Source organism: Gossypium arboreum, chromosome 6, assembly GCF_025698485.1.
Source record: "Gossypium arboreum isolate Shixiya-1 chromosome 6, ASM2569848v2, whole genome shotgun sequence".
Lineage (NCBI taxonomy): Eukaryota > Viridiplantae > Streptophyta > Magnoliopsida > Malvales > Malvaceae > Gossypium > Gossypium arboreum.
In genome coordinates, this window is record NC_069075.1 from 112,110,761 (window position 1) to 112,123,057 (window position 12,297).

At 33.7% G+C, this 12,297-nt stretch overlaps 1 protein-coding gene across 4 annotated transcripts; it reads right to left on the reverse strand.

Annotated features, from left to right (window-relative positions):
* Nucleotides 1-7,355: 7,355 nt before the first annotated feature.
* LOC108477667 (U-box domain-containing protein 52-like) lies at nucleotides 7,356-11,930 on the reverse strand. Of its 4 annotated transcripts, none has more exons than XM_053030032.1 (8): nucleotides 11,461-11,930; nucleotides 11,221-11,294; nucleotides 10,732-10,853; nucleotides 10,442-10,639; nucleotides 10,012-10,285; nucleotides 9,804-9,905; nucleotides 8,074-9,345; nucleotides 7,356-7,877 (listed from the first exon to the last, which is right to left on the reverse strand). In XM_053030032.1, exons 1-8 carry the CDS (start codon nucleotides 11,897-11,899, stop codon nucleotides 7,821-7,823), a joined length of 2,538 nt encoding a protein of 845 aa, XP_052885992.1. In that variant the 5' UTR covers nucleotides 11,900-11,930; the 3' UTR covers nucleotides 7,356-7,820. The 4 variants fall into 4 exon arrangements, with proteins under 4 accessions (XP_052885992.1, XP_052885994.1, XP_052885993.1 ...); XM_053030034.1 differs by having other exon boundaries at nucleotides 11,457-11,930; XM_053030033.1 differs by having other exon boundaries at nucleotides 10,442-10,654; nucleotides 11,457-11,930.
* Nucleotides 11,931-12,297: the final 367 nt, after the last annotated feature.

Here is a 12,297-nt window from a genome sequence, read left to right on the forward strand (position 1 = left end):
ATGGCCACGTTCCTCTTTGAAATGTCAAAGAGAGGATATCATTTACCCCTATGGGGCTATGATTCCACTATTGTGAAATGATGATGCATTATGCAGAAGTCGTATATCCAACGTACTAACTTTTAGTTCCTTATCTATTTGAACTTAGGCTTTTAATACATCAAAAATATATGAGTCACACGTACATAGCCTATCATCCACTCAGGATTAAGATATATCATGCTATAAACGTCAAAAGTGGATAAATCTATAAATGGATCTAAAATAAATTCAACTTTGGTCCTATCAGATGTATTGTCAATCCAAACAATCATACATATGTTTCTATCTTCTGGGAGTGATTCACTCAGATACTCAAGACAATATATCTTTTCAAGTGGACTTGATAGATGACATAATAGCCTTTTAATCGATTTGTTCAATTTCGATTAGATTACGAACTATTTATATTATCTACTAATAAAAGTTATCTTCTCACATTATAATCTGACCACATAATGCAACTTAATATTAGTTCAACATTAGATAATCAATAAACCAATATTTGCTTACTTTTTACTTTGTGAGCAAAAATCATTGAGGACATATATAAATGATATTAATGAGTAATGAAATTTTATTTAAACCAATCTATTCAAAAAATTAAAAATACAAAATGATAAATACACTACACTTAGGGCATTAGATCCTAACATCTTGGTCATAAGAAATAATAAAATTAATCAATCCAATCTCTATGTGATCGACTCTACTCTTTATACTGCAAATTTAATTTTGGTCTTAGGCGTAGGAATTTATTTTTAGTGAATTCGACTCCTATCATCGATAGTTTGAAGAATCAAAATTAAGCAAATTGATTAAAAAACTATTATATTGTCTATCAAGTCCAATTGAGGAACGTTGTCTTAGGTATTAGAGCGGATGACTCTAAAAAGGGTAGTGACGTAAGTGTGAGTTGTCTAGATTGACAATACATTAGACAAGACTTGAGTTAAATTTATCCTAGATCTGCTTATATATTTATTCACTTATGATGTTCATGGTTGAATATATCTTAGATCTGCTTATATATTTATTCACTTGTGATGTTCATGATATGACTTACCTCAATCTTGAGTAAGTAACTAATTTTGTGTATATAACTCGTATACTTTTATATATTAAAAACTTGAATTCAATTGGCAATAGAGCCGAAAGCTGGTATATTAGGTATATATCTTATGTATGACATAACTTTACTTGCAACAGTGGAATTCATAGCTCCATAAAAGGGTAAAAGGTATTCTTTCATTGACATATCATGGTTGATGAAAAAGAAATGTGATTATGAGTCATTTTTTGTAACGCCCCGTACCCGAGACCGTTGCCTGAGTCGGACACGAGGGGTTAACAGACTTAATTCATTTATTTTCACAGTCCAAAAAAAAATTTCCAGACAAGCTGGCTAACTGCGCCACAGTCGTTTTAAAAATCATATCTCGAGTTCCGAAGCTCGAAAACTGATTCCGTAAATTTTCCCTGAAACTAGACTCATATATCCATCTACAAATTGTTTTCTAGAATTTTTGGTTGGGCCAATTAGTACAGTTTATTAGTTAAAGTCTCCCCTGTTACAGGGTTCGACTACACTGACCTTCCTGCATTGCAACTTAGATAACTCCTTGTACAGGGCTTCAATACTTATGACGTTTTTTCTAATGAAACTAGACTCAAAAAGGAATCTATACATATATTGCATGACTACTAATTATATCTGGTTAATTTATAATGAATTTCCAAAGTCAGATCAGGGGATCCAGAAATCGCTCTGACCCTATCCCACAAAAACTTAAATATCTCTTAAATTACAACTCATATGACCATTTCGTTTCTTCCATATGGAAGTAGATTCATCAAGGTTCGATTACATAATTTATTCACTATTTAATTCCATTCCTACTATTTTTAGTGATTTTTCAAATTCACACCACTGCTGCTGTCAGCATCTGCTTTTAAGGTAGTCCTTACCTATTACATAGTTTCCATGATTCAACTAACCCTTTAGTATATATAGCACAAGGTATAATCGTGATTAACCATTCCAATGGCCAATCATTGCTAAGCATATCCATACCTCTCAATAACCATATACATACAAAATGATTATAACATTATGCTCAAATATATATATAAGCCATTTTCGCATGGCTATCCAAATTTGTACAATACCGAAAGGTACATGACCAACATCAAAAAGGGTAGTCCTATACATGCCATTTTCAGAGTTCAACCAAAAGTGTACCAAAAAGGGGCTTTGATAGTGTGGACGACTTCGACTTCGACAATCCCGAGTCCGATAGCTGACGAACCAAAATCTATAAAACAGAGAGTCAAAGAAACGGAGTAAGCATTTAATGCTTAGTAAGTTTTGAGCCATGAAATTAGACACAACTAAAGTGTAGCATTCATATGGCTAAACAGATAATTTCATATGCACAAATTCTCAATATCATACTTACTTCACATTACCAACCCTTATATTCATACACAAAAGATCAACTTAGCCAAAGGCCAGTAGCTCATTTATCGACTGAGCGAATACTAATTGTAAGGGATCAACTAATTCAATGCATATACGAGACATACCTCATTGCTGGGATTTTACGAGCATATTAATTGAAACTATTACAGCAAGGTCGCTCATTCCCAAGCCAAGTACCTTCGGGATTTAACCGGATATAGCTACTCGCTCAATGCCTTCGGGACATAGCCCGGATATAGTAACTCGCACCAATGCCTTCGGGACTTAGCCCGGATATAGTAACTCGCACAAATGCCTTCGGGACTTAGCCCAGATATAATAACTCACACAAATGCCTTCGGGTCTTAGCCCGGAACTAGTCACTAGCGCAAAATGCCTTCGGGACTTAGCCCGGTTATCATCCAAATATTCATGCACATATCAATAAATCATGACACATCTATATTTCATTTTCATAATTAGAGTTCAAACACAAGTCACGTATTAAGCAATCCCATTTTCGGCTCACTAGCCACATACAAACAGCATGGTTTAGTTTGCTTTATGACACGATCTCTATGCACATACGGCTACCCGTCATACGTATAGACTAATTAACTCAACATATAATTCAAGTAGAATCATCATATCACCGTATATTTGTTATGCTCATACGTCATGACTTAATCAAATCGTAAACTAAGTCTCGTTACTCGAAAACTTACCTCGGATGTTGTCGAACGATTTCGATGGCTATTCGACCACTTTTTCCTTCCCTTTATCGGATTTAGTTCCCCTTTGCTCTTGAGCTTAATTTAACAAATAAATTGATTTAATCATTTGAGCATCAAAAGAGGAACTCAAGGTACTTAGCCCATATATATATACATTAGACATTAAAGTCACATACATATGAAATCATGAATCAACTCAACATATTAGCCCACACTCTCTTTTAGCCGATTGTCTAAGCCAAGATAAAAGCGTCAATATGCTTGCCTCTAACCGAATACATGCAACACCAATCTTCTTCATGTGGCCGAATATGCATGTCTATGTTGAGGCCGATTATATGCTTAATACTTCCTACAAGTATGGTTACTTGTATTGACTACATATCATTTTGTTTCAAGTTCAAAACTCGCTAATACGCATATATACACTAGTAATCAAATACTAACATTTTGCACTTCACCTTCATCGCCATTTCACATCTACTTTCTACCATGGCCGAATGCATCAAGGCACCATACCATTCAATTTTGGTCATGGGTTACACAAAGAACTTAATGTCTAACTCAAAAATGCCAAAAGAAAATCCAAGAGTCATCAATCACCATCACATGTATCATTACAAAGCTTCACACTTAGCATGCAAATGACATCAACACAAATCCACCTTAGCAAACTTGATTCATCTTCATGCCTCATCACCACAACATCAAACATCAACCAAGAAGACAACACCCATGGCGAATATCATCTCCATCTCATAGCAAAGATTTAAACCATGGGCTAGGTAGAACTCAAACTAACAACTAAAAACATGCATGAATCTCATGGACAACATCAAACATACCTTAGTCTAGCAACCCACCATAGCCGATTTTCTCAAAGCTCTTCCCCTTCTTCTCTTTCTCCCATTCGCCAAGAACAACATGAGAACTTTTTTTTTTCAATTCACGGCAATGGGGGCAACCACACATTTTTTTTCATCATTTACCTTCCCATTATTATTTTATTGCCCATACTCCTTATTTTATTTTTCCTAACATAAATCACTAACATAACATGTTTATGACATGTTTTGCCCATAACATTTTGTCTATCCTTAATGTCATGGCCGGCCACTACTTCTTAAGGTTGGAAATTGACATGCAAGTCCACCCTTTTGATTTCATGCACTAATAGATCCTTATAGATCGACCTATCACATTTCAAAAGTGTCACACATAAGTCCTATTAGCTAAATTCACATGCAATTGACTAAATCGAAGCTTAAAACTTTCACACATTCATATTCACATATTTTAGACAATAATCATTATATTCAAATAATTTGGTGACTCGGTTTAGCGGTCCCGAAACCGCTTTCCGACTAGGGTCACTTTAGGGCTGTCACATTTGTATAGGACAAATGATTTTATTACTATTTGTTAGTAATAGAATTTTTCATAAAGGAAGATACAATGGTTGCCACGAGATAAGATGGAATCATATTAGGTGAACAAATTTAATCCAAAGAGTTATTGAATATCCTGTGAGGGTAACACACTAATGATAATGTCATTAGACAAGAAAAATTGTAAGTTGTTTTTTGTAATGGTATATAATAAGGGAACGTTTAGTCATGGTACTTTTAGTGTATTAATTTCACGACTAAATAACGTTGCAACTAATAGATGAGGAGTCGAAACTTAATTACAAATTATTTTATCCTTAATTGTATATGCCCAATCGATCCATTAACTAGCTCTTACTTTTAGAAGCCATATGTTAAATGAATGAAAACAATGAAAAGAGAAATAAATTGCATGTATTACTATTTGCAATAAATGCAGATTCTCATTAAGTAGTCATCACAATTTTTCAGAATGAGACAATTAAGTTTATTTACTCATAGATTCTTGTGTGATTTTAATAGAATTAAAATTGGGTTGAGAAAATAATTTAATTGGGATAATTAATTGAATTTATTTTAATTAATCAAATAAATAATATTTGGGGAATATAAAACTTATGTAGGTTAGTTTAAAGATTAGATAACATATATAATTGTACTCAATATATGAATGTATTTGAATAAATTATGTGGGAGTATGAAACTTATTAATATATTTTATTATTTTTCAATAAATCTATTATTAATAAATATTTGAATTAAATATTTAATAATGTTTATAATTAACTAATATTTGAATTAATCCACAAAGTATGATTTTCTCAAATTTTGATCAAATCCATTATCTGAATACATTAAAAACAACAACTTACATATTAACTCAAGATTGTGGAGATGTACAATTTGTAATTTTTTTCTTGTTACATTGTAGGTATAAGTTCAAGTATATTCATGTATGGCTTGAAATTATCGTATTACTAATTTTTAAATTAATAGTTTGATTTAGAAGTATGACATTTTTTTCTAGATACCAGATTTTCCATTTTTAACACGTTGAAATTTTCATGTAAGCTTAATTAAGGTTACATGTATCTTTCTTGATGAGAAAATTGCACAATGAACTAGTTGAAAAATTGAATTAGAGAGGCGGTGATGTTGTTGGAGCAATAGGATATCATCATGAATAAGCTTGTTTTCACACAATTACTTAATTCTACAAGTTCTTTAAGTTTTTATGTTAGAAGACATAATTTACTTATAACAAAATAAAACATAGATATTTATCTAGAAATTTTTTAATAAAAAACTTACTTTGGAATAATGAATCGAAGTTGTAGAGACAAAAAAAGAAAAGAAATAATTGTGTTTTTCTTTGCTTAATTTTTTTAACCTTGAATAAGTTAGTTAATACTCTAAACACAAATAAAATAATGCTTAATTTTGTCCTAACAATTTCTTTTTACTTTCTATCTACATGAGAAATTAACTTTCTTACCAGTTATTAAGGGATCACTTTTCATTGTTCATGAAAAGTAACTCCTATGAGAATGTTTCATTCTAAGAAAAATAAATTAGAAAGTTTCATACTGAATGTTGGAACCATATTCCAATCAATTAAATTATTTGAAAAGTAATAACTTTCTATCATACCAAACACCTCTTAGCCAGAGAAAAATAAATAAATTAGACAAAGTAGATAAATAATTTTAAAAAAAAAGCATAAAAGAGTGGTATGAACCATCTCTTTTTAACTTTCTCAGGTGTAAGGAGGGTGTTTCCGAGAAAAAGGAAAACATCCACCAAGAGTGTGGAGTATATTAAATTGCTACATATATCTTTGATAAATTTTTTTACTGCTCGGCCATAGTAAAATTTTATTAAACCCTATAGGGTAAAACTAATCAAAAGGTTAGTAAAAACAATAATCACTTCCTTTTGATTTAACTGTAATTTGGACTCATGATATTTTTTTAAAGAGGTAAACACATACCCAATAAATTATAATCTAGGTTTAAAAATAAAAATCACATTTAAATCCAAAGGCGGCTTTCTTAAACAATAAAAAAAATTGCGAAATCTCAACTTAAAAACTCTATAAAACAACCAAGTTTAGAAAGAGTGAAAACAAAACAACGATAAAAGTAAAAAAATTGAGACATTCCTTAACATCACAAAACATCATTTGCTATGAATTTTATTGACAAACTCCAAACATCGACACACAAGTCAAATACTATTATTTGATTAATATCCAAAAATCCCTTCAAGACATAAGCTTATAAAAGTAAGATTAATTTTGAAATTTCTCATTGAGCAACTACTCAAGCCATCACCAGCTCACCTCGAATGTTACTTTAAATATTATATTTATTAAAAATTATTGAAGGTATTATACTTATCAATAATGGTTTAGTTTTTTTCATTTAAAATTACATAAATTATGACATGTATTTATTAGAAAATATACTAACAACATTGTATTTATTATAAATTACTATTAATACAAGCCATTTGCTTCCCAATTTTGTAACAAAATTGAAAGAAGGTTGATGTTGTGCCTTGGTGAATATAAGGCTATAAACTTAATATGCCACTTTTTAACTTTTACATGTATATGTGGCTCTTCTAAAAGTCTCCTTTATATGTTTCCTTAAAGATGGTTTTTTGATGTTATGCAGTAAAGGGGTTGGATCAGTAATGATTCTAATATTCAAATTTCAAACCCTACAAAAATTAAATGAGAATTTTTTTTTTCTAAACTTGTATGATCTGAAAACAAAGTGGATTCTTTTGAACTTTAAAACAAAATAAAATTCTCCTTTGAAATTGAATTGCATGAGTATAGATGTGTTTTAAGCTTCAAAATAATGAAAATCTTGATATTTTTCTCTATCTAGGTGCTTAACCAGTTATGCTACAATATATCTCTCTGTCAACATGGGCGACAAGTTAAAGCTCTTCAAAACCCTTCAATGGATCCTTCTTTGCTAATTATCCGCTATATAATGACCAAAAAGTTAAGCAGTTCAAGGCTGGCTTTTTGAAAGCAGTTTTTTGCAAGTGCTATATACACATATATGATGTCATATTGCATAATTCAGAATTGTTTCCCTTTCATCTTGTTCGCAAACAACGTTGGTTCAAGCAGCTTCTTTCTCCTGATCTTTCAATCTAGATACAACTTCATTCAGCACCATCTTATTTTAAGTTCAGCATAGATCCAGGTTCTGAATTTGCAGACTTACTCAGTGATTCCTAGCCATTCAATACAGATACTATGTAAGAAAGCCAGCTTTCAAGAATAATATGTATTTTGTGCATCCATAATGAGATTTTGTAGTAAGTAACTGTTTCCTCCCATTATGTGGTTATAAGTAATTTTGCCCTTTATCTTAAGCTTTTTCTTTTTGCTATGCATGTAATTGATATCAATGATAGATAAGTCTCAAACCTGGCTTGATGATGATGAGACCCTCGACCTTGAAAATGGACTGCGAAAACCATCACTGCCGCTGTGTCCACGGCTACAACCACTAGTGTTGAATCCTTGGCTTTGATCACTACCACCATGCCCTTGGCTATAACCACTACTGCTAGAACCATTATTGTTGTATCCTAGGTCTCTTAGTCGGTTAAGTTCTGGCAGTATAACATTGGCAAGATCTGGTCTGTCCCTCTTCCTCAGCTCTGCACATTGTAGTGCCAATTGAGCAAATGATAAAGCCTCTTCCATTGGCCAATTTGGCACAGCTGGATCAAGTAAATCAGCTAAAGTTCCTTTCTCAATGGCCCTTCCGACATGGTGAGCAAGACCCATCGGAGGCTTTGCTGTGATAATCTGGAGCAACATTATCCCGAGGGAGTATATGTCTGATTTAGTTGTTAGCATGCCTGTTTGCTGATATTCAGGATCTATGTAACAGAATGTTCCTGCTGCTGAAGTCATGTGATATTGTGTTACACTGTCAGCTACAGAAGGTGGAACTAGCCGTGCTAGGCCCACATCACTAATTTTGCTCACATAATTGCGGTCGAGGAGAATGTTAGCCGGCTTAAGGTCTCGATGCACTAGTGGTTCTGGCTTTGCTTGGTGAAGGAATAGAAGCGCAGTTGCAATTTCAGCAGCTATTTTAAATCGTCTCCTCCATGAAAGTGGATGGGTATTGCCTTTTCGAAATAGCCTATCCTCTAAGCTGCCATTGTGCATGTATTCATATACTAAGCATCCATACTCAGGGCAAGCGCCGAGTAAGAGGACCATGTGTGGGTGTCTAATGCTGCAAAGAACCTCAACCTCTTGCTGGAATTGTTTCTTCCCTTGAGCAGCATCTGGTCTTAAAATTTTGATGGCAACTGGAGTGTGATCAAGTTTGCCTTTATAAACAGGCCCATAACCTCCTTCTCCAATCTTGTTTGATGCTGAGAAATTTTCAGTAGCTTCTTCAATTTCTTCTATGGAATATTTTCTATATCGGACATCGTTAGTTGCCAGGGCATTCAAAGCTCGATTCTTCTCATCCGACTCTTTCTTAGCTTTAGACTCTGCTTGCCTTCTTCTATATGCTTCCATTTCCGCTAGCTTCTGTGCCGCCTCAGCTGCTTCAATGGCAGCTCGGCACTTAGCCTTCTCCATCTCTGCCATGGCAAGAGCTGCTTCTCCAGCTTGCCTGGCTTCCTCAAACCTGCGAGACTCTTCCATCTTCCACTGATGAAGCTCATTAGCCTGAACTCAGAAAAGTCAATTATGTTCTCAAATTGATGTTCTTGATACCTTTTAGACATTAATAATAATAAAAAAAAAACTGGTATGATGACTTCCTGTGCAACTTTGAATTTAAAGGGTGTTTTGAATAATTTTACATGTAACACCAGGACAATCCGAAAATTGTACTTTTAACTTCAAAAGACATCTTTCATCCCTTATATATACAATAGCCATTTTGTACCTTTTATATGCAATAACTTTATTTTTGGTTAATTCTTTCTTTTCTTATCATTTATTCCTTGAACCATCTCATGTGGCCCAATATGTATAGATGTTTTCAACTTGCAATCATGGTCATGAACAAAGTCAAAGATCTGTTATATTAAGACCTGTAATTTCAGAATTTTCTTGGAAGATATGGTTGATTTAACAGGCAAAAACTTAAAAATGCTGAGAACATGATGGTAAGAGATTACCGTTTTCTTGGCTGTAAGAGCTTCTTTGCAAGCTGAGCTATACATATCCATGGTTTGTTTAAGTTCAAGCTTTAACCTTCTCATTTCATCTTCTATGTCTCGCTACAATTCAAGGTCATACCATATAATGAATATTAGCAGTTCTGTCATTAAGCCAAAAATGCTTTACAGTAAACACAGCACAATGGCTGAATACCAAAGGCCTTACCGCACTTTGTGAAGATGACTCATAATTGCTACTTGAAAAATCTAAATTTTGGCCAGAAATATCAACAGAGCCAAGGGAAAGTTTTGCTGGAAAATCTATGTCACTAGACAAAGAATCTTGTCTAGATGAAGACGGTCCTCGAACTACATCAATATCCAATGACATATTTCCTGGAGAGCTTCTATGTCTATCGCGTATAGGTGCTTTAGAGGAATTATCGAAGGACAATCTCTCTGATCCAGCATTTCCCGGTACACCTTTTGTATATTGTCCTCTGATACAAGTAAAACATACAATGTCAACATTATACTAGTACTGACAAGACACAACCATTTCTAACTTTACCAACAAAGTTGAAGGTTTTGATTGTTTGTCACATTTTTCCAGCACTATTTCAATCAAATTCCAACAATGTAACTGACTTTCCCACCTGTATCCATCATCTTCACTTTGATCGAACGGTATTTGTGGTGGCATTCCTATCGGTGCCTTTGGAGGGGCAGCGGTATTCGACACAGGTCGTTGTGCTGTTCGCACTGTCAATATCTTACCTTTGGAAATCACATACACAGAACAAAAATCTGGTGCAGTTTTGATCAAGGTGGTTGGAATGTCACTTTTGAATTTTCTATAAGACAAGTAACTGAACATTTATTATTAGAAACACAATATAGAGAAAACCCAGAAACTTCAAACAGGAAGTAAGATATATTAATGAACCTTGATATGGCACCCCTGGTTGCTGCGCCAAGGACTATGCTGTTAATCAAATTTCTACTAACGTAGTCTATAAGTGCTTTAGAGATATCAACATCCTCGAGGACAACCTCCCTCGCTTGAATCTAAACTTGTCAAATGAAAATTACATGATAAGTAGCTACAATTTTGTGAACAAATCATGATAGTTGGCAGTTGATACCATACTACTTGATACATATCGTTACTATTCTAAAGTTTCAGCCTATTTCAACTACTATTAGCATGTACCAGCCTATTCTTTTAAAATTTATATTTACATATGAACATAGTCATATATATATTAAAAATATATTTGCATCTATATAATAGATATAATTTTTTAATAACTACAAATTAGAATATAAATATATGTGGATTGAAAAACCAGAAAACGTACATCAAAACACATCAACAAAAGTGGCACTGTTATCGGTATGGATAACCTTATCATTGTTGTTGAGAAATGCTTACCCCTTTGCGTGCGCAGTAGCCACGAAATGGAACGAAAAGCTGGTTTATGTCGTAATCAGATTCGGGTTCACCTTCTGCATGAAAATGATAAAAAAAAAAAAGAAAAAAGAAGAAAAGTAATGCATGGGTCAAAAATCATTATTGGTATATTCTTGTTACTTCATTGTAGCTTTTCATCAAACAAAAAAGAGAGGCAACGAAGATGGATAATATAAGAAAAACGAGAGAAAGGGTACCTACGGTTTCTATGCCTAACATGGATCAATACGATGATAGGATTGGAGATGACGAGATGGTCGATAGCCCAACGAACAGCATGTGGGCTGTTCTTGTCTTTGTCGATGGCCACCGCAGTGGAGTTGGCGGGTAGATTGTCGTCCGGTGACAAGCGAGAAGCCATTGGAAAGTGAAATGACTTTGTGTGGTTAGGTCTGACGGCAATGCTATATAAACTTTTTGATGGATGACAGAAATATAAGTTGCTGCCACCACCAGCAGCACTGCCGTTGCGACCACCTAGCCAATGCCTCCTCGAAAGAGAAAAACAAAAAATCCTACAATACCAAAAAACCAAAATGGGAAGGAATGTTAAAAGGAGAAACAAAAAACATAAGGCTAGATTTAGACTTTTTCTCCTGGTATGTAGGTGCAACTCCAAATGTTCCTCTATTTCCCTCATGTCTTGTTTTAGGCAATTTAACCTCGTCCATTCCTTCAAAAACTGTAATTTGTAAGACACACAAATTTAAAGTTTGCTACATTTATAAACAATATTTTGCTACAACTAGCTTGAGGAACCATATCTACTTTAACCAAAGAATGGGTAAAATTTCATAGGAGAGACACCAAACTTCATCCTACACAAATTAACAATATTTCGAAATACCACAAAGCACACAACTAAGGCATGCCAAATTTACCCAAAAATCATAGTCAATTCACCCTTTACCATTGACAAATCCAACAATTCACGTCATCATCATCAAACAATACAAGTTGGGATCAAAATATAAACATCACTCCTATAAAATAAGGATCTGAAATTTGAAACCACAAGCCACAACAAAAGAATTCCAA

Coding starts and splice junctions, on each gene's coding strand:
- LOC108477667 (XM_053030031.1), bottom strand. CDS start 11,899: ATGAGGGAAATAGAGGAACATTTGGAGTTGCACCTACATACCAGGAGA. Junction 10,286..10,441: donor AGTGAAGATGATGGATACAG/GTGGGAAAGTCA, acceptor TACTTGTATCAG/AGGACAATATACAAAAGGTG. Junction 9,906..10,011: donor AGTCATCTTCACAAAGTGCG/GTAAGGCCTTTG, acceptor CTTGAATTGTAG/CGAGACATAGAAGATGAAAT.